This window comes from Antechinus flavipes, chromosome 4 (assembly GCF_016432865.1).
Source record: "Antechinus flavipes isolate AdamAnt ecotype Samford, QLD, Australia chromosome 4, AdamAnt_v2, whole genome shotgun sequence".
Taxonomy (NCBI): domain Eukaryota; kingdom Metazoa; phylum Chordata; class Mammalia; order Dasyuromorphia; family Dasyuridae; genus Antechinus; species Antechinus flavipes.
Window position 1 is genome coordinate 191,117,418 of NC_067401.1, and position 21,570 is coordinate 191,138,987.

Consider the following 21,570-nt stretch of genomic DNA (forward strand, 5'->3'; position numbering starts at 1 on the left):
ATAGGTTTCATCAGACTACCAAAGGGATCTATGATGTGACAAACTCAGGATTCTACAGTTCCTCCTTCAATGCTACCATCTCTGCCCACAGATTCTGCTCCCCAGATCCTTTAGAACTCTTCTTTTAAACCTTTCTCACAACTCTTTCTCTCAAGCCCACCCTGTCTCACTCCTCAATCACACACTCTACCCTCCAGCTTTTTCCCTTTATAGACTCCCCTCCCTTCTTACCCGGGCTCCTTTCTCTCCATTGGCACCAGGAAATCCAGGGAATCCAAGTGACCCCTAAGAGGGGGAGAGAGAAGAAGACATGGAGGAGTCATGGGGTAAAAAATGAGATTATAAGAAGGGCCTTAGAAGGTCTCTCACAAGTACAGTTTAACAGAGATAACATATAGTAAATAAAGCAAAGTGAAAAGAACTGTGGGCCAGGAGTCAGGAGACCTGGGGTTTGCCCCAGCTCTGCTTCTGACTAGCTGTGCTAAGTTGGAAAACTCATTTCTCTTCTCTGGACCTGCTTCCTCCTCTGTAAATTAAATGGGTTGGCATTTTGTAGTTTTTGTCGATTTGAAATAGGGGATTGGTGAAGGAGAGAAAAACATGGGAGGTGGAAGAAGGAAATAGAATAGAAATGGGATTTCATAGATTAAGCCTTACCTTGGGTCCCTGACGTCCTGGGTATCCAGGCAGACCAGGAACACCCAGTTTGCCCTGTGGAGAAGACAAAAAGAGCAATAGAGATGGGGTTGGGGGAGAAGGAGCCAAGCCTTCACAGAATTAGATCCCTGGAATTAATTTCCCAACTCCAACAAAACTCAGGCCCTTAGCTTCCTGCTTCCTCCAAGGGGCCCTGATCTCCCAATTCCCCTCGCCCTCCTTCACATCTATCTGCTTAACTACTTAATTTCTCTATCTCTGTGAATGGATTAAAAAAAAAAATAAATAAAAAGAGGTTTAGCTTCCTTCCCAATCAGTCACTAAACTCTGTTAATTCTTCCTTGTAGTCTCTCAGATGCTTGCCCTTTTCTCTCCTGCCCTAGGTCAGGTGCTCTTCATCTATCTATACTATTCTCACAACCTCCTAACTGGTCTCCCAGCCTCAAGCCTTTCCCTTTTCCAGCCCAATCTGCATGTATTAATAGATCAACCAGCTTACAACAGCCCTCTCATCAGATCATTCCACAACTCTCAATGCCTGCCCCTATCCAAAAAAGAAAATCTAGATTCCCTAAGTGATCTTCAAAGTCCTTCATGTTCTAGCTATGACCTCCATAACTCATTCAGTCCATTCAAATTAAGCTGGTCTCCCACCAACACCAAACACTTCATTCTCACCTCCAGCCCTTTGCTTCCGCTGATTTTCTCAAATTCCATCCATCTTTCAAACCTTCTCTGGTCACCCCAGTGCACTGACTTCTTCCTTTTCTAAGCACCCTTTGGATGCAGAGTGCCACATCTCACGTGGTTACATATTATAACCTTGCATACTTCTTGAGTCAACTCATCTGCATAAATCAATTGCCAGTTGGGCCACGTGAAACTCCCCAGAGCATCCAGCATAGGCTGGGTACACTGCTGTGCTCAGTAACTAGCCAGTGACTTGATTTGCTGAAATAACAAATTGTCTCTGTGGTAAGCCAAAGTCGATTACTCCCCACACTACTATTTCTCCCAGAAACTGAAGCCTCTGGGTCATAGGTTCAAGTATCCTTGTATATACCCTGCCCTAATCTCTCTCCTGAACTCCAGTCCCATTACTACCACATCCAGGTTAGTCAGTCCACATTAGATGGAAGCTCAAAAGTTCAGGTATCCTTCACTCCTTCCTCTGACTCACTCCTCACATTAGATCAGTTGCCAAGTCTTGTCAATCCTTCATCCACAACCTTTCTCCCATCTCCTCTCTACTCCCACGGCTACCATCCTAATTTAGGTTCTTAGTTCTTCTTGCTGGGACTAGGACAGTAGGCTCTCAACTGGTCTCCCTGCCTCTGGCCTTTCTCTTCTCCAATTCTGCCAAAAGCATAAGCTGATCATGCTATTTCCCCACTCAAAAAGCACTAATGACTCCCTATTGTCTCTGGGATAAATTATGACATCCGCTTTGGCATTTAAAGTCTCTCACAGCACAGCTCTTTTCTACCTTTTCAGGTTAATTACACATTATTCCTCCTCACACGTTCTATATTTCAATCAAACTGGCTTTTATTATACTATTTCTTGTATACTTTTACTTCTGCATGCCTTTGTCCAGGCTGTTCATCATATCTGTTTGATTTGTCTACCTTCTCTCCCACAAGCCCTATGGGGCCTGGGTCTCCATTGGGTCCAGTTCTTCCCTTTGGCCCCTCAGGACCATCTTCTCCTCTTGAACCAGGGACTCCAACCTCACCCTACGGGGGTGGGAAGAAAGTGAGGAACAGAAGGTCAGAGCTCAGAGTAGGAGTTTGAAAGTTTAGGCATTTGGTATAAAAAAGATTATTCAAGTGGGGAAAGACCTTGGTGATAGGAATCTCTAATAGATAAGAGAGTCATAATAGGAGGTTGAGGGCATATTCTTAGGAAAAAAGAGGCAGAGAGTCCCAAGGCACTGCCTCTGGATGGAATCAAGATAAGATTGGGTGTTTGGATGATATGAACAGCATAGAACACTGGGGACATGTAATATTGTGGTATGAAGGAGGGCCCAAGGATTTGGAATTGGAGACTCAGAAGCTAGATAGGGAATAGTATTGCTGATAACCCAAAAGGTGTCAAGGGGGCACTGGGAGCTAAGGGAGAGCCCTACTGACTTACCCGGTCACCTTTCACACCCATGTCACCTTTGAAACCAGGAAAACCATCTTCCCCCTGAGAAAGGCAGAGACAAAGAAATAGGTAGGAGGGGCATAGGAGGACCACAGAGAAGTGTAAGCAATATTGTTTTGAGGTCAGAAATTAGGAGCTTGGAGGGTCATGGTGGCAATTCAGGATAAATATTGGGAGGATTGGATAAGGAAAGATTAGAGGGTGAGAGGTAAGGAATAGAGGCTTAGATGATGGAGGATATATCAGGATAAAGCTGCCTGGAGAGGGTAGTGGGAGTCAATGGGGTTTCTCTTACCTTCTCTCCCTTATGACCCTTCAAACCCCGAATTCCATCCACACCCTGAGAAGACAGATGGGGAATGATCAAGAGATAAAGTTCAGGTTTGGAAAACAGAAGCCTAAAATACAGGAATCCTTCTCCTGACCACTCCCACCCCTGCCAAATTCATCTCCCTGACTCTGGTTACATGTTACCTTGACACCTCGAGGTCCAGGGTATCCTAGAGGACCCTGTGGACCAGATGGACCCTAGATGGAAAGAGAAAAAGAAAAGTCACTGGAAGATTTGAGGAATGCAATCACCAGGAGGTCAGAGGAACATAGATGGACAGACTAGGATGGAAGAAATGGAAGAAGATGGCAGTAAGTACTGCTGGGATATCATAGTGACTTTAGAATCACAAGATACACAAAAAAAGAAAGCAAAGTATCTCACTTGGTTCCCTTTGGTTCCTGGTGGACCCTCTTTTCCCGGATGACCCTAAAAGAGAAAGGGAAAAAGAAATGAGATCTCATACCATGAGTTCTCATACCTCCCCATCTCTACATCCCCAAATCAAAACTAACCATCAAATCCACATGAATAGCCATAAACCTTTCAAGACAAAAAAGATGGGAGGGGGAAATCTAGGGAGAGGAGATGAGGCAAGATGGTAGAAATTTTGAGATTTTTGAGAATGGGGAAAGTCAAGAGATTGGTTCCAAGTCATAACAAGAAATAACAGCATATGAGCTACTGCTAAGGTGGTTCTAAGAAATTATGAAGGGTTGGGAAAAGCACTCACCGGAGGTCCGTCTGAGCCAGGCATCCCTGGAAGACCTGGTTTCCCTTGCGGACCCTGCAAAAGACATTGAGGAAATCAGAGCTACAGGTAGCAAAGGTATGAATAAATAGAGCCCTACAACAGTTGTATAGTCCTTTCCCTTAGCATACCTCAGTCCTCATTCTTCCCCCATTACTCTATTGGCATAGTCTCAATATGCTCTTTTCCTGTTTCCCATGACCCCCATCTTCCTGACTATCATTTGATTACCCCGCCACACCCATCACTCACCTTGTCTCCATGGGGGCCGATGGCACCTTGAGGTCCAGGAAGACCCTGATGTATACAAGAGGGGTGTCATGGAAGGGTTGTAGATTATATTGCTCTCTATCCTCACAACCCTGACCACATTCCATGTCCTCCCCTACCATTGTATAGCAAGAGCTATAAGAGTCCAAGCGCCCTAACTCCATTGCTCCAGTCTGTGTACTGACCCCACTGCAGTGATCAGGGACATCATAAACTCTCAGTCTGTCCTAACTAACACAAAGATATTTGGGCTTAGGAGGGAGAAAAGGGAAATGTGTAAAAGTAGAGTGGGTGAAGCAGGTCGTACGGTTTAGAAGATAAAATAATGGGGCTACTCACCTGGGTTCCTGGTGTTCCCTGTTGTCCAGGAGGGCCGGGCTCTCCCTGAGGACCCTAGAGACAGATAACAATATAGGGGTCACTTGGGAAGGTGATATGAGGGTTAATTCCCAGGTCACTAGAACAGAGAAAAGAATATAGGAACCCTGGACTATGAATCAGGAGACTTCAGTTCTAGTCTCTTAGCACAGATGTACCATGTGGCTTGTTTAAGTCTAAGTTTCCTTTTCTGTAAAAGACAGGGATCTGTCTGAGGTCTCTAACATACTAGGGTTCTGGAAGCCATGACCATAACTGAGGGCCAAGGAGCTTCTGAGAAAGGCCCATGGAAAATCAGGGTTAGGAAGATTTTGGCAGGGTGGGAGTAGCGATCCAAGTAGCCTCCCCAAGTACATCAATCAATTAGCTTTCCATCAGCAAGTATTTATGTACTTAAATATGTTATGTTAGATATATTTGTATAGAACATATAAATATGATATTTCTATATTACTTCTATTATGGACTAGGTATCACGGCAGGCTTACCAAGTTCCCTTTGGGGCCATGGGATCCATCGATGCCTCTGACTCCCTGAAATATAAAAAGAGATTAAGAGAAGGAAGAAAAGGGGGCAAAAATGTAGAGACTGGGGAAGTCTGTGGGTTTCTGGGTAGGGAGTTTCACTCCAGGGTATGGGTGTGTCCCCTCCATCTCTCAGGTGCTCCATTCACTCAAAATCCAAGCAAACTCATGTCCCTGGCTCTCTGCAGGGTGTGGGTTTGTGGATTTGTATATTCGTTTTGTTTTTCTAGAGGGTTTGGGTTTTTTTTTTTTGTCTTGGCAACACATGAAGCAGACAGTAAATTATACAACATGTTCATTTGAAACCTGGGCATAAAAATGATAAGAGAACAGTACAGTCAGTTAGGAACCAAGAAAAAGAGAAAGAGGAAGAGGTCAGGAAGCTAAAATTTTGGAGGGTCAGAGGTTTGAAAGTTCAGGAAATAGATTAAAGTGTGAGGAAGGATTGCTTACCATGGGGCCAGGGATTCCAGGAGGACCTTTGGGACCCAAGAGACCTCGGGGACCCTAGGTTAGGGATAGAGCAGAAGAAAACACTAGTATCAAAAACAACAGCCTAGCATTGTGACTTTCAATCTTCCTGAATCCATAATTCCACCACAATCACTACCAATTTAGCCTGTCCCCTCACCCAGTATCTTCTCATACTCACAGATTCCCCAGGTAGGCCTCGTGGTCCAATTTCTCCATCATCTCCCTAATGGGTAGAAAGGAACAAGGAAGGAGTAAGGACATAACCTTAAACTTTTTTCCTCAAACACCATGTTTCCCCTCTTTTAGCTCTCTCCTTTCCTGCCAACCCAGAAGTTCCCACTGTCACTTACCCTCTCTCCATCCTCCCCTGGGGGACCAGGAAGACCTTGGGATCCACTTTCACCCTGGAGTGAGGAATACAGGAGTCACTGGGACCTCAGAGCCAATTCCTTCCACCGACTACACACCCCATAAACAGAAACCAACTTCCTCTTCCCCAACCAATTTCCTAAGAACCAAGTTTTCAACTTGGGACCTGCAAACTTGTTTTTAAAAAATATTTTGATAACTATTTCAATATGATTGGTTCCCTTTTTGATCATCTGATTGGTTCCACTTATGCATTTAAAAAATACTATTCTGAGGAAGAGTTCATAGGTTTCACCAGATAATCAAAGAAAACCATGATCCAAAAAAGATCAGAAACTCCTTTAATAAGTACTTCAGCACCATCAGTGAGTACTACCCCAATCCAATTTCTTCCTTTGGGAGTTCACACATTCCCCACATCCCCCTCATATTTGACATTTAACTCCATGTGGTCCAGATGGTTCTGTAGGTCCATTTGGACTCATTCTTGGATGGTGAAGGACACTGAAACTCTATCCCTTCCCCAAACACATAGTCCCCAAACATAACTGTCCTCTCTTTCCTTCCCACTTCTCTTGTAATCAGCCCCTCAATCCTTTTTCCCATATCCAGGAAATGCTTACCCTGTGTCCTTTCTCTCCTGGAAGACCTGGGAGCCCATCAAATCCTCGGTCACCCTAAGAGTATAAATGTGATAGTCTAACTCACTCCCATCTCAAAGAGAAATCCTTGAATGAGAGTCTGGGACACATGCTCATAAACAGAAAATGAAAGGAAGAAGCAGTAAGGAAGGAGAATGGGAAATCAGAGGCTTGAGGGGCTCAAGAGGGCATTAAGGATTGTAGAGACACAAGAGGGTCACAGAGGCATCTCTTATTCTATTACCTTTATCCCAGGCTCTCCTGGCATCCCCCGGGCTCCATCAGCTCCAGCACGACCCTGAAGGGATAGGAGGAAATGATGCAATTGGATTCAAGTGAGGGGGATAGCCCTCTACAGATCCTTATCCCCTCATCTCCACCACTGTATTGCTCCTCTCATATACCAGCATCTCTATACCCTCCTCTAGAAAAGCCATCTCCTCCTACTATGAGACAGCCAGACTTTTCCCACCAACTCCCCATCTTAACCCTTCCACTTACCCTGCGTCCAGCTTTGCCTGGGGGGCCCGATAGGCCCTGAGGACCCCGGGGTCCCTGGTGACAAGATATAAGAGATCATTGGAAAAGGAAGATGAAAGGGTCACTTATGAAGAGGTTGAGGATAGAAGAGTCCAGGTGAATGGGGGGAGAGGAAGATAAATAAGAGGTCAGTGCTGTTACCTGAGGGCCTAAGTCTCCAGATTCTCCCTTCAGTCCAGGACTCCCAGGGTGACCCTGAGATAAAAAAGGATAGCATAAGATAATAGGAGACAAAGGAAGATATGTGGGGAATAGGCTCCCCAGTACCCTCCCAAGGACTTCAACATTAAAGATTAATCCCCAACCCAGATTCCCCTGAGAACATTATATCCTAAGACTTTCCATACTCTTTTTTTTTTTTCCACAAAAAAAAAAAAAAAATTCTCCACCTCCCATACCTGCCCCATACCTTTTCCCATCACTCACCAGGGGTCCAGGGTGACCCGTATATCCCATGGGGCCAGGAGGACCTCGTAGTGCCAACTAGGGAGTAGAGAAATATTAGAACTGAGAAGAGGAAGCAGAAGAAAAAACTCCCAACATTCTCCCAATATCTATCCTCCTTATCTCATCCCAAGTACTAAAACCCTGGTCCTAAATTCGTCTCTGATCTCTTCCCAACTCTCCTCCAACACCAGCTAAACTCCTTCAGAAACTACCTTTTGCCCTCACTCCTTCCCAACCCCTCTGATCCTCACCATCCTCATCCCCTCATACTTAAACCCCAACAAATTAAGTTTCCCCAGGCTCTCCCAACATGTTCCCCCAATAAGGAGAGCTGGCAGAGACCCAGCTGAGTCCCTCATGACATTCTCTGCTCACCCGAGCCTGCTGCAGGATAGCTTGGGCCTGAGCCTCCTGAGCGGCGACCACAGGACCCTTGTCCCCACCACCACTGCCAAACCGGAACTAGGCAGTGTGAGAAGTAATGGAACAGGTAAAATGGAAAAGAAAAAAAAAAAGTAAGACAATTCAGTGCCTAGAAGCCATTTATATATCACCTCTCTCCCATTCTAGAGTACCCAAGTAGCCATTCCTACATCATCTCTAAATCCCCAAGCCTTGATCCTTCAAATAGCCTTCTGAGTTCTAGGTATAACAACATAGAGTCCCTGAACTGAATTTAACACCAATCCCAGCTATATTCATCTTTCTTCAAGGTATACTATTCTTTGATTCTCTCTGGTATAAATTAAAACCATCCCTGCTTCTAACTCATATCCATACTGCTCCCCATCCCATCTTATCCTAGGGAATCCCTTTTAGTTTAGAGTCTTCCACATTCAACTCTCCTCATTTAGCCCTCCTTAGTTTCAAGTCTCCCAGTATCAAAGGTTCCTGATACATTGGGTTCTAGCTAGCCCACCACCAATGACACCCTCTTCTGAAGTTTAAAATGAGCTCACAGGAAGCATAAGTGATGTTCCAGGAGGACCAGGGGTCCCATCTGATCCAGGAAGCCCTGCCCGGCCTGGGGGCCCCTGTTGGGGACAGGGGAAGAAACAAAGGAATAAGGATAAAATTAGAGTGGAAGAAAAGAGAATAGGGAGACAGTTGGGAAAATCGACATCTCCCTCGAGAATCCTGCCATGTAATATAAAGACCAGAAGATCCCTTTAAGTGTCCTCCAACCCCTTTCCAGCTCCCACAAAAAAAAACAAGACAGCAAATTCCAGGCACCTCCTCCTTAAACATTAATTTCATCTTCCCTTCCAGGTGATATCACATTTCCCTTATCAATCTACCAAGCAGAAAATATTTATTCTCAATACACCAAGGATATTTTAGGGCCTAGCCCCCAGCCCTTCCACTCAGGCTACCACCTTCTTACCCTTTCTCCAGGATCACCCACAGGACCAGGATTTCCCTGAATTCCAGGGGGACCAGTCAATCCCTATGAAGACAGAAGGAAGGAATTCAGAGATAAGAGGAAGAGCAAGAGTTCAGGAAAGGTGAGTCTGAAGCAAAGGAGAACCTCTGAAAGAAAGAAATTCTGAAAGAATTCTCAAGGGAGCTCATGATTAATTCAAAGAAGGTATGATCAGGAAGGACAGCTGACATATAAACTTTGTACAATCTTCAAAGCATTTTGTCAATTATTAACTTGTTGGAGACTCATAACCATCCTATGGAGTAGATATTCAAGCTATTATTTACCAATTTTACAGATAAGGAAGCTGAGGCTCAGAGAGGTTCCCTGATGGTTACTCAGACAGTAATGCAAGCAATAGGATTTAAACTCAGATTGTCCTGTCTCTAAGGAACCCTGTGGGACTTACGGAAACAAGTGAGGTGGGTAAGGATATGAAGATAAGGGGAGAAATGAGCAACTGGATATTAAAGAGAGATTATCAGGAAGATGGAGTAGGAAGAATTTATTGGGAACTTGAAGTAAAATCAAGTCTAGACTCACTGTAGGTCCTTCAGGGCCTGGTGGCCCCTCTACTAGCATTCCCTGTGAAGACAGAGATGTGAGGTTAAAGTCATTACCATCCTAATACCTTCCCCTGCCCTCAGGTCCCCCAAGCACTTGTCACCCCAGTAATTCTTGATGAGCCAGCAACTGGCATGACTTACAGGTTCCAGAACAGCGGGTTCCCCCTTCTCTCCCTTCAACCCCCGGACTCCATGGGTAGCCTGAGAGAGATACACACATAACCCCAAGTGGGGTCTATGAGCAAGATATCCATCCAACAACCCCCCACAACACCTTTAAGTAGCTCCACCCCCACAGATACCCTAAACTCCATTTCTCTTCTATCCCACTAATACCACCTACACCAAAACAACTCTGATGTATGGATCTCTCTTGGCATGATTAGCCTCCTCTTACAAATTCCTAACCCCAGATACTTTCACCAGAAACCCCTCAACATTAATTAGAACTTACTAACTTATTCATCCCTGTATGCCCCATCACCAGCCAGGAAAGATATCTACACAGGCCCCACTCTGACTTCTACAGGGGTCCCTCAGAGAAAAACCCCAAGGCCTACCTCGGGATATTCAATCTTTCCCAAACCCAGTCCTCCTGAATTTTCTACCTAAGGATTCTCCCTCAAGTAGCTACTCCCTCAAGAGTCTGCAAAACCCCCCAAAAATTACTTCCTACCTCAGATTCTTTTCCTACCCTAACCCCAACCATATAAGAACACCAAACCTGGATTCATCTGAGGAGATTTTTAGAGGTAATCCCTTAAACTCAGGCCTCACATCCTGCTTTTTCCAGGTTCCCTGACCCAAGCTTTCCACCCTCAGTGAAGATTACCTCACAACTCACCTAGCTCATCCCCCATCAGCATCCTACATAAAACCCTGTGTTTACTGCCCCAAATCTAAACCTATTCTAAGCACTCCTATTCCCCCAATCCTTGTTTCTAATACCTTCCCCTCTTTTACCCCCATGATCATAGTAGGACTGGCTGGATGTCCCCTTCAAGGTCTTCTGGATTCCCAGGAAAGTCCTTCCCCACAAATAACAAGAATCAATTGACCAAACTCTCCCAGCTCCTTGGATATTCCCAAATGAATACACAACAGCAGAGGAAGCAGGAGGGAGTAGGGGGTTAGGGGTGAGAATATTAGAAAATAATCATAATGGTAAAACAGCAGGGTGAAAGAGGCAACTATGACAACAAGCAAGGAACAAGGGACACACAGGAGCCCCCCTCCTCTCCCCCTCCAAACACAACCCAATAACACAAGAAATAGGTTATACTGAGACACATATGAGCAAAACAGAAAATGGTTGGAGACATGAGGGAAAAAGGAGGCATATGGCAGAAACATGTATACTATGACTAAGGCAAACAAGAAATGACCAGGATAGACAAGAAATGACGCCAATAGACTAGAAAGAAACAATGAGGTAAGAATCTTTGGGATACTTTTCAGGAAGAATATAGTTTTCAGTCAAAAGAAAAAGGAAACCATATAAGATAAATAAGAAATGGCTCCTTTCAAGAAGGCATTACATGTGAGAAAAAAATATTAAGAAAAATACAAGAGACATAGAAAGTAACCAGAAAGAGCCAGGATCATGACAAGAGCAATAGGACTAGCGTTGGCTGACATACACAAGAAATGTCTTATTCACAGGAAATGGGAAGAGACAACATGGATACTGCAGCCAGTACACACAGGAAGTGATCAGTCATAAACAAGGGGCTCTCCGGCCAACACAACATGAAGATGGATACCATGACTAAGACAAATAGAAAGTGATTTGTGGGCAGGAAGTGGGCCTAGTTTTGGAAAGGTAACATGACATTGAAAGTTAAATCTTTTGACACAATGCAGACAGGAAGAAAGAATGGGCAACATGCTACGGAAACAATTGGAAATTGATCACAAGATAGAGGCTAGTTGCCCCAGAAAAGTATCAGCCTAGACATATAGAAAGTGTCCAAAACAAACACGAAATGGTCGCATAAGGGGGAAAAACTGACACAGCCACCCTAGGCAGAAGGAAATGCAAAATTGCATCAAGGTAGGCAAGGAATGGCAGGCAATCAGGAAATAATCTCCTAAAGCACTGCAGACCCTTCCTCTACCCCTAAATAAATAGGAAGGGAGGTGGTTCACAACCAACAGGAAGGGATACATTAACAATAACAAGCAATTCATGAACAAAAGTAAGTGATGCAGTAACAACAGAAAGTGATGCAATAATGAGGTGGTACATTAACAAGAGCATTAACTGGTGCATTCACAACAGGAAGAGATGCATTAACAGGAATTGCATTTACAACAGGAAGTGATGCAATAACAAATGGAAGTGATATGTTACCAAAAAATAAAGCATTCACAATAGAAAGTGATGCATTAATAACAGGAAGTGACGCTCACAACTCTGCTAGAAGGCTATAGAGAGAAGGTAGAGAAGATGCACATCACTTACAGGTCCTGAATGGATGGTCTCAGCAGAGAGAGCTGGCCCAAGCTCTGTCTCCTCTCGATAATCATCCCCATAGCCATAGGTGTAATCATAGGGACCTGGAGGGGGATCTGTGGTCCCCTCTCCATATTCCTCAGCTCGAAACCTGCCAGCACTGGGGGGACCCTCGGGGTCTATCTGCTCCTTCCCAGCATGGGAAGAGAAGGTAGAGGGAGACAGTGAGGAGGCAGTTAAGATTTTTTTGCCCTCTCCCTTTGAAGCTGACAAGTTGCTGGGAATGGGGAAGGGAATAAGTAAGGATTTTGACTCACTGGAGCTTGGGGTTGTTTGAAGAAGGACTTGCCCCTTTGAAGGGTCAAGGTCATTAATCACAAGGAAAAGGACAGCCACCAAAGATTCAAAGAGCGTTTGGATGAAAAAAAAATCTACAAATAAGAGTGGATGGAGGGGCAGGGTGGCCAGAGGGCTGAACAGCAAGAAATGGTGATCAGATGGATCAGCAAAGGAGACCAGAAAATAGTCAAAAGACACAAATGGGTGTGGAGGGAATGAGAACTCAACCAAATGAAGAGAGATAAGCAGGACAATGGACAAGACAAACGCACAGCATTAGGAGCTGCTAGGAAGATGGACCTACATAAGACTGGAGTACAAATGGCTATCTGCTAGCCCTCTGGCCAGGAGAGGAGAAAATGATTCATCAAGATGAAGTGGGGAGGTGTCAGAGTGGTCCAGATTGTGCACTGGGATGGAAGGGTGCATAGTTACCTCTTCGGGGAGTAGCAGGGGGTTGGACTCCTGAGTCCCATCTTCTTCACCTAAGGAAGGGTCCTGACCTCAAGGAAGGTAGAAAGGGAAGAGCACAGCCAGAAGCAAAGGGGAGAGAGGATTAATGTAGATAGGGCAAAGCAGTAGATATCCCCTCATCTGGAGAAACCTCTCCGCACTGGGGATGGGGGTAAATCTCAGATCTTGCAACTCCTCTGGAAAAGAGTATTGAAGGTGTAAATTTAGGAAATTGGAGAGGGCAGAGATCTGGATCCCCCGTTCTACCTGCTGATAACCGGTGCGTCTAGTCCGAGGGGGACCCCAGGCTTGTGGGGTAGCTGCCCATCGAGAAGGGTGTCGGGATAGAGGAACCCGGTCCCTTGCTGACCCTGTACTCCTACCATGGGGAGGCTGCCGGGCAGATGAGGTGGAGGCCCTCTGGGCCGCTGACCTCTTGGCAGATGGGGAAAGCCGGGAAAGCCGGCGTGGGGGTACCCTGCGGCCCACGGAGGTAGGGGAAGCCTTCTGAGAGGGGCTCTGAGGCCTCTGTGGCAGGAAAGAGATATGGGAAGGAGTATGAGTGAGTGATCTTCTCTACCACCCAATACAAAGCATCCCCCACATTTGTAAGGTCAGGAAGGCTATCTGAAGTAGAGGGTATTAAAAAGAGGGATCTCTAAAGGGATTCCTACCTGGTAATCAGGGGTGATTCCTGTGGTCGTTACATCATAATAAGGGGGCTCGTAATCATAGTAGAAAGAATCAGGAGACTGGGAATAAGGTAAGGGGAATAGGAAACCAGATAGGGACAGGACAAGAGTAAAGAGATGGGAGGAGGGGGGAATAACAAAAGAAAGGAAGGGTAGCCAGAAGAAGTCAACAAATGAAGAGGCATTAGGCAAAGGGAGATGAAGAGGAGAAAAGGATGGGTGGTAGAGGAAGTAAAAAAACAGGTTGAGGGTAAGTCCCATATGTGGACTGAAGCAAACATAATTAAGAGATTGATTCAACACTTGAAACCCTCAACCCCTCATCAGAATTCTCACACTAATCAGCCCTCACTTCAGTTTTCTACTACAGTTCTCCCTTCTGAGGCTTATCTATCCACATATTTCTAGGCTCTCATAGACTAGATCCCCCCATACACATCTTCCCTAGAGCCTCAAATATTATTACTATCTCTGAATTTGTGTTTCCCCATCTTTTTGTCTATTTCTCCATCTCTCCTTTCTATTTTCTGTCAACTTCTTCCTTCCGCCAATCTCTTAATTCGGAGGTGAGGATGCAGTGGAGGGACAGGGGCACATGTTAAAGCTAGAAGGAGACAATGGGTAGCGGGATGAGCAGTTCCCACCTACCATTTCCCCCAGATTCCTTCATCATTACACTTTTTAAAAAATGAAAATAAAAATGGTTTTGTGAATGAGCATGGTAGATAGAAGATGACTAGAACTAGGTTAAGATAGGTCAGGACTGCCAGGGATAAAACATCATCCAGGAGGGGTGGCTGATAGTTTCGAGGGAAACTTCATGGAGACAGGTATGGAATTGCCCATTGCAGGGTTTGCTCACCTGTCTCTGGGGTTCCTGGTTTTGGGGCCTGTGAAGTCTGTGCACTCCCCAGCTGTGAGGTTTGTGGTTTCCTTGGTGCTTTTGATTCTGGGGTTTCTCCACATGGCTCCCTTTACACTGTGTTTGTGGTTGCTTACAGGAGTCATAGGCAGCCTTGGTTCCTGGGATGATGAGGAGCTGCTGGATATCACCCTGGGAGGTTGGGAAGGGGAAGGAGGAGAAGCATGCTGAGGTGCAACATGACATTCCACTTTTCTCTTTCACAGAAGAGTGAGGTAGTGAGAGAGAAGACAGGGACTAGGAAGAAAAGGGTACACAGAGAAGAAGCTAGAAGGAGGAAGCAAGACACATGGGGCTGTGAAATAGAAGTTTGTTTTCATTGCAGCCATCCTTGGAAGTCATCACATCCAGACTCTACACGACCCTCATCATTGCCTCTGTATTTAAGCCATGTCTCTATGATGTTCCTCCCAATGAATCTTCCACTTCTTGCATTTCTCATTTCTTAGGGCCCAGGTAATCAGAGTCCTAATGCATTGTTCTAATTTACCTCCTCAAATACCTTTAGCTTAGATTGTGACCCAATAGCATATCTAGCCTGTAGTTCCAGGGGAGCTTTAACTTTGCATTTCAAGGCCAAAAGGCCATTGTTGTAGTTTTTCCCCTTGAGGCAACTGGGGTTGAGTGACTCGCCCAGGATCACACAGCTAGGGAGTGTTAAATTGTCTGAGACCAGATTTGAACTGAGAGATTTCTAATCCAAGTAGATAAACTGGTCCAAAGTTCAGGATGATACTAGAGGTTCAATGCTTGCATTTGGAGTTCAAGGATCAATTATGGTTAAAAAGTACTACAATAGTGGCAGCTAGGTGGTGCAGTGGAGTCAGCTAGCCTCGAAATCAGGCTAGTGTTCAAATCTAATTTCAGACACTTAATACTTACTAGCTGGGTGAGGCTGGGTGAGTTACTTACCCCCAATTGCCTCAGGGAAAAAAAAATGTTAACAGAAATCTCTCAGGCTTGATCTTCTATAACTATCATATCTCAGAACCCATTTTCAGCAGCCATTTATATCTTTCTCTTTCACATTCTCTCTCTATACCATAGACCATACTCTCTTCTCAAATTCCAAATACAAAATCTGAAATAATGCAGCAGAGTAAAGTGATTAAAGGTCTAAAAAAATTTTAAGTCCTAGAAAAGGACTAGACTAGGTTTGAATTTAAAAGTCTCAGCTAAGTGATAGCTGATATTTATAATTAAATATTCCTAAGCTAGCTTAATTATGATTCCCCTTCTGGCAAATCCCTTGAAAGAAATCAAACAGGTTCAAGAGCTAGGAAGACCTAAGGTGCCCTTTATCTTCATTTAGGATTCAGGGATCTGAAAAATATTCTGAAAGTTGGGAAAAATAAAAATCCTTGGAGCCAAATGCAGACGTTTCCTGAATCATTTGCTGAATGAATCAGAACCTTCAGCTAAGGTTTAGGTTCTACAAGGCCTATAAATAAGACCCAGGACTAGATCTTTAACAGGTTACCTATATTAATACAACTTTTATTGGTATCTGGTGCCAATCTACTTTTTCATCTCCCACTACCCCTTCCACATATCACTGGTGCCCTCTGAGTAAATCATAGATTTCCCTGACTGTGCTCATTCCTTTCTCTCTCTTAAGAAAGTCTTGTTTAAACTAAAGCAAACAAGATTAGAAGGGAATTTCTTCGACAAAGAGAAGATCTAACTCAGTTTCAATTGATCAATGATGGACAGAAGCAGCTACACCCAAAGAAAGAACACTGGGAAATGAATGTAAACTGTTTGCATTTTGGTTTTTCTTCCCGGGTTATTTATACCTTCTGAATCCAATTCTTCCTGTGCAACAAGAGAACTGTTTGCTTCTGCACACATATATTGTATCTAGGATATATTATAACATATTTAACATGTATAGGACTGCTTGCTATCTGGGGGAGGGCGTGGAGGGAGGGAGGGGAAAAATCGGAACAGAAGTGAGTGCAAGGGATAATGTTGTAAAAAAAATTACCCAGGCTGTGTTCTGTCAATAAAAAGTTATAGTTATTTTTAAAAAAAGAAAGAAAAAGATTTAATTTTTAAAAAATATTATTCCACCATAAAAATAAAATTAAAAAAAAAAAGAAAGTTTTGTTTTGATCACTAACTATTGAAAACCTCTCTCTCTTTCAGGGATCAGCTGAAGTGTAACTTTTTCCAGGAAGCATCCTTTGATCCCCATGGCCAGAAGAGATTCCATGCTCACATGGCATTTAACATATATGGCCTTTTATGATGGTTACACTTTTATAGCTTTAAGAGCTAGAAGGGAACTCAGAGGTTATTGAGTCTGATTTCATTTTACAGATAAGTAAAGTGAGATTAAATGACTTGTTTAAGATCACACAGATACTAAATGTCTGAAGCAGTATTTGAACCCTGTTCTTGCTGCTCCAAGTTCAGTACAGCATTATTAACCTCATCATCCTTCAGGATGACATACCACACCATATCCATCTTTGTCCTACCCACCCTACCATCACCCCCTACCCAGTGTTTTTTCATATAATAGATGACAGCAAATCTTTTTGAATGAATATTTGGGCAGAAAAGTTCTCACATCGTAACAGGCAGGCAGCTACCAAGTCTGCGTGGAGTGTAGAATAGACCCTAGACACAAGAATTGAAGGAAGATAGGCCAAAAGGTAAAAACTCTGAGGGATGGAGAGGAAGAGAAGAGCTGAACCTGGGAAGCAAGAAATACCTCTAAACTCCCAGTTACCTCAAAGACTTCATCATCCAGGATTCGAGCACCAAAGATGAGGACTCCACGGGTGTCTAGAATAGGATGAGCACTCCGTGGCAGAGGCCGGGTGATCCTCTTCTTACAGTCAACAATCAGGGTGACAGAGTGATCTTTAACAGCCACAGCTATATGGTGCCACCTGTGGAAGGGAAGCAAGAAAAAGAATGACCAAGGAACATAGTAAAGCCTGAAAGTGGCCACGCAGGTAAGTCAATGAGGAGTTGAAGGATCAGGGAAGTAGTTCATTTCAGTTTGGGGGAGAAGTCATCCATAACTGAAATTAGGGAATGGGTGGTTAAAAAAAAAAATCAGAGTGAGGGAAATGATCAGTAGGCAGAGGTGACTTACTTGCCATCAGCTAAGCTAATGCCTCGGAAAGTAGGCAAAGCAGGGAGTCTTGGCCGACCAGTTTGATCTTCATACAGGAATCGAGGAGGCCGACCAAGCTCTAGTCCCAACTGCCGAACACCTTGGGCACTGTACAGAGTCAACAAAGGGGCATGGAGACCAGGATTTGGCCGGAGCACAGATAGCAGTGAGAAATCAGCAGGGAATCCACCTGAGGGAAGAGGAAAGCAATGAGAAAGAGATGGAAAGAGAAATGGTATCACAGAGAACTGAGAGAAAGAGATAAGGAGAATGGACACAGATCCCTATCAGAAAGGATCTGATATTTCCTCCATTATCATATTTGGTCCCTGGTTCTCTTCCAATTCCCCATTATTCCTATACCTGGGAACAGTTGCCTGGTAGGGGCGCTGAGTTGGGCAGGCCGGGTCACTCGATAGGCCACATCAGCTGGACAAACACCAACAACCCTCTGAACACCATCCGGGAGTAGGGGGAACTGAAGGGCACGGAGAACATCCACAGGGGGACCCCCTGGAAGTAAAGGAAGATCAGAAAGCAAGGGCTATATTATGAAGAAAGTAATTTGGCTTTAGCCACAGAAAGGTGGTATTTGGGATAGAGAGGAATAACTTAAATCAGAGCAGATCTGTACTTTAAATTCTTCCCAGGATTCAGAAACTCCCACTCTGTCCCTTTCAATTTCCTTCTGTCTTCATTTATGTGTTCTGCCTCTCTCTATTTTTATTTGTTTCTCACTATTCCCAATTTATTTCATTTTTTTTCTACATGTCTCATTGTGTCACTTTCTGTCTGTCTGCCTCTGTGTCTTTCTCTTTGTCTTTCTCCCTCTCCTCCATATCTTTCTCTCTGTGCCTCTGGCCTTTATCCCAGCTTTGACACAAACAACATCTGGAGAATCAATTAGTCTAGGCACAGGAAGGTGTGCATGTGTGAGAAGGGAAGGGGTATTGGAAATTGGAACACAGAGCTTCAAAGAAAGAAGGGTCTTAGTAATTTATTTAGACTGAAGTTTAATGTGAGAGTGGGCAAATCCCTAAGCAATGCTGGGGCTGTTACAGGGGAAGAAAGAGACAAGATCCCAGGCTTCAGTGAAGTCCATGCTTCCGAGCATGAAGGAGAAAGGGAGTGAATCAGGGGAGGAATGGGGGCAATGGAACTGCCACATGAAATCTGAGTTGACCCAGGGCCCTGAGCCACCACCACACATCTGGGGAACCCATCAGCAATGGTCAGAGTTCTTGCCCAGGAACCAGCTGGCCCAATGCTTCCCCCCTCCCTTATACCTGGGACTTAAGAATCTTGCCTAAAACACCATCCCACCACCAGGAAGCCAGCTAACCACCTCCTTCTGTTCTTAGTCTCAGGCTTCTGCTATCAAAATTCTCTGAGGCAGAAGTCACCTCTTCCTGTTCCCTTTCTCTCTAATTCACTCTAGCCCCAAGTTTGAAGAAATGCCAATAGCAAAATTGGCAGAAGAACAGAGATATAGAGACAGAGACAGAGACAGAGACAGACACACAGAGGTGCCCAGGAGATCAGGAATGCTGAACTGGGCAGGGTGGGGCAGAGAAAAGGCCCTTTGAGTTCTGGAGCTAGGGAAACCACGGACTGCCCACCCCTTCCCCACCCTCCCTGGCCCCCGAGTGTGGCAGCTCAGCAAACACCAACTCACAAGGGCAGCTTTCAGACACAGAGACAGGGAAGCAGAGAGACAGACACACACAGAGACCTCAAGCCCAAGAGACCTCAGACTCTAATCCATCTCAACACACACACACACACACACACACACACACACACACACACACACCCCATCTAGGAGAATGCTGTTCAGTCCTTTCAGTTCCTTACAACTAGCAAGATTCATGTCTATAGCATGGAATCCTTGTATTTGGCCCTATACACTCCTCCCATTTGACCTCACAGACTCCCCACCTCTGTGCCCACATCCCACATCTGGTCTCATGTATTCCCCTCTCCTTTTTCCTCTCCCCACTGATTCCTCATACCTGTCCCACAGAGTTCTCACAATTCACAAGTGGTAGTGAGAAATGTATCTTCTCTTCTAACATTATGGACTTCATGTTCCCCATCTCAAATTTTACATATAATTTACACACACACACACACCACACACACACACACACATATATATGGCACCTTAAGTGTGTGTATATACATGCCTACACACACACATATGTGTGTATACATTACTACAGGTAGAGTGATTTCCCCTTGCTTCAACTATAAATTGTCCTGAAAAAAAAACATGCTTTTTTTTTTATTCTAATTTTAGGGATAGGAAATTTATTCCTTAAATTTTCTACTTCTAAGAGTGCCAGCTCGGCAATCAGAAGACCCTGTGTTCAAATCATACTTTAATGATTACTATGTGTGACTTTGGGCAAAATTCTTAATCTCCCAGAGCCTCAATTATTTAATCTGTAAAAAGCAGGGACTGAAATAGAACTCGAGTTTAGTTCTAGACCTATGATTCTATGTACTTCACACTTTATAGTGTCTGGGGATTCTTCCTACTATAACTAAAATCCTTTTTTTTTTCTTTTTTGCAATTTCTGACCTGCTTTACTTCTTGAAAAAAGAATGGAGGAAAGAGAATAAATCAATATGCAAATTGAATGCAAACTGTATCTAATCTTTTCAAAGGAGATCCTAACCCTCATTCTATCACTTAGGATCCTGGAGTCTATTCTCCAGGCTCCTCTTCGGTGAAACCATACTCACTGCGGTCCCTGGAGGATAGAACATTTTCATCTCAGGAAATCTGGGGGAAAGCCTGGGGTCTTGGACGTTGGGGTCCCGGGAAAGCAAGCTTGGACGTAAGAGGGGGAGGGGAGGAGTAGGAATGCAGAGAGTTGGCTCTGATCTCAGACACCTGATCCCAGCCCAGTCCGGCCCGCTGGCAGCGACCCCAGCGCTCTCCAGAGCCAGCCGCGTGGCAGCAGCGAGGGCACAGGGAAGCAGGGGTACGGGGTTTGGGGGGGAGAGAACAGGGACAGAGAGAACTAAGGAACATGGAAATATCACAGAAATTCCCGTAACCTTTGACTCAGCCCCTAATTCTCCCATCCTCATTCCACACTACCAGAAGAGAGAAAAATACACACTGAGACAGGGACAGGTTTCCCTAATAGTATCCTCAAGCTCCCAAGTACCAGGAGACCTGTAGAGTTAGCCGGACAAGTCGTTTCACCTATTTAACACCCCTCCCCACTTCCGATGTATAGCCTCCAATTTCAGGTCTCTGAATGGCGACTCTGCCACCTCTTCTCCAGTTCTCCTCTCCACCTATGCACGTTACCCTATGCGTCTTTTCCAGCACCCGCTATTTGGAAGGTAAGATGTAAAATGGGAGGTGTTCCTGTCCATCCTGCTCTCAGCCCTGAAATTTTGACTCCCAGGCTCGATCTCCTTGGCCTTTCCTCCCCAGAGCAGTATGTCTCATCTCCATTCCCCAGGGATACTGACTCAGGACTCTCCTCACACCGAACTCTATCCTGCCCCAAATCTAGGTACAGAAATTTTAAGGGGTCCTCTATCCTCAATAGAGCCTAACATTCACAACTATCCAGGGATTTAATTCCTCTATCCTGCCTGATTCCCTCGGATCCAAAGCTCCTTCCATCTCCCAATTGCGGTGTCTAATTACCTGGTCTCACTTACCTGCTCCGGCTGGGAGAGGTGCGCTCAGCCCCAGCACCAAAAGGACCAACAGGAGACGTTTACAGCAGCTGCACCGCTCCATATCTGGACAGCCGGGACACCCAGTTCCCGAGAGCCAGGAAGCGGGGTTGGAGGGAGATTGGGGACCGCTGCAACTTCCAACTCTAAGACTACCATGCACTGAACGGAAGATGTCAGTGCTCCAGCGCGGCTGCTCCCTCCTCTGCTGGATGCACTTGTGTCTCGGCCACCCTACCAGTCAAGAGCCCCCGCCCCCGCCCCCCGCCCCTCCCGTACTCGGAAAGGGAAAATCCCACCCCGTCCTTACACTTTCTCAGGGGGAAATCCCAACTCCGCCCAAGGGAACCAG

The 21,570-nt window shown here is 45.0% G+C and overlaps 1 protein-coding gene across 2 annotated transcripts in view; it reads right to left on the bottom strand.

Moving 5' to 3' along the window:
• The window catches only part of COL11A2 (collagen type XI alpha 2 chain), a 35,525-nt gene extending 14,095 nt beyond the window's left edge, over positions 1 to 21,430 (bottom strand). The window contains exons 1-32 of one of the 2 annotated variants that reach the window (XM_051996378.1): positions 21,201 to 21,430; positions 17,877 to 18,026; positions 17,493 to 17,703; positions 17,121 to 17,283; positions 14,324 to 14,515; positions 13,444 to 13,521; positions 12,752 to 12,814; positions 11,987 to 12,166; positions 9,664 to 9,723; positions 9,500 to 9,541; positions 8,918 to 8,980; positions 8,493 to 8,567; positions 7,909 to 7,995; positions 7,513 to 7,569; positions 7,228 to 7,281; positions 7,048 to 7,101; positions 6,791 to 6,844; positions 6,529 to 6,582; positions 5,887 to 5,940; positions 5,715 to 5,759; positions 5,516 to 5,569; positions 5,027 to 5,071; positions 4,500 to 4,553; positions 4,143 to 4,187; positions 3,873 to 3,926; positions 3,524 to 3,568; positions 3,283 to 3,336; positions 3,104 to 3,148; positions 2,797 to 2,850; positions 2,286 to 2,393; positions 658 to 711; positions 232 to 285 (exon numbers count right to left, since the gene is read on the bottom strand). In XM_051996378.1, coding sequence (XP_051852338.1) covers positions 232 to 285; positions 658 to 711; positions 2,286 to 2,393; positions 2,797 to 2,850; positions 3,104 to 3,148; positions 3,283 to 3,336; positions 3,524 to 3,568; positions 3,873 to 3,926; positions 4,143 to 4,187; positions 4,500 to 4,553; positions 5,027 to 5,071; positions 5,516 to 5,569; positions 5,715 to 5,759; positions 5,887 to 5,940; positions 6,529 to 6,582; positions 6,791 to 6,844; positions 7,048 to 7,101; positions 7,228 to 7,281; positions 7,513 to 7,569; positions 7,909 to 7,995; positions 8,493 to 8,567; positions 8,918 to 8,980; positions 9,500 to 9,541; positions 9,664 to 9,723; positions 11,987 to 12,166; positions 12,752 to 12,814; positions 13,444 to 13,521; positions 14,324 to 14,515; positions 17,121 to 17,283; positions 17,493 to 17,703; positions 17,877 to 18,026; positions 21,201 to 21,282 — 2,484 coding nt within the window. In that variant the 5' untranslated portion in view covers positions 21,283 to 21,430. The remainder of the gene's footprint in view (positions 1 to 231; positions 286 to 657; positions 712 to 2,285; positions 2,394 to 2,796; positions 2,851 to 3,103; positions 3,149 to 3,282; positions 3,337 to 3,523; positions 3,569 to 3,872; positions 3,927 to 4,142; positions 4,188 to 4,499; positions 4,554 to 5,026; positions 5,072 to 5,515; positions 5,570 to 5,714; positions 5,760 to 5,886; positions 5,941 to 6,528; positions 6,583 to 6,790; positions 6,845 to 7,047; positions 7,102 to 7,227; positions 7,282 to 7,512; positions 7,570 to 7,908; positions 7,996 to 8,492; positions 8,568 to 8,917; positions 8,981 to 9,499; positions 9,542 to 9,663; positions 9,724 to 11,986; positions 12,167 to 12,751; positions 12,815 to 13,443; positions 13,522 to 14,323; positions 14,516 to 17,120; positions 17,284 to 17,492; positions 17,704 to 17,876; positions 18,027 to 21,200) is intronic. The other variant, XM_051996379.1, reaches the window with a different exon arrangement.
• Between the last annotated feature and the right edge of the window lie 140 nt (positions 21,431 to 21,570).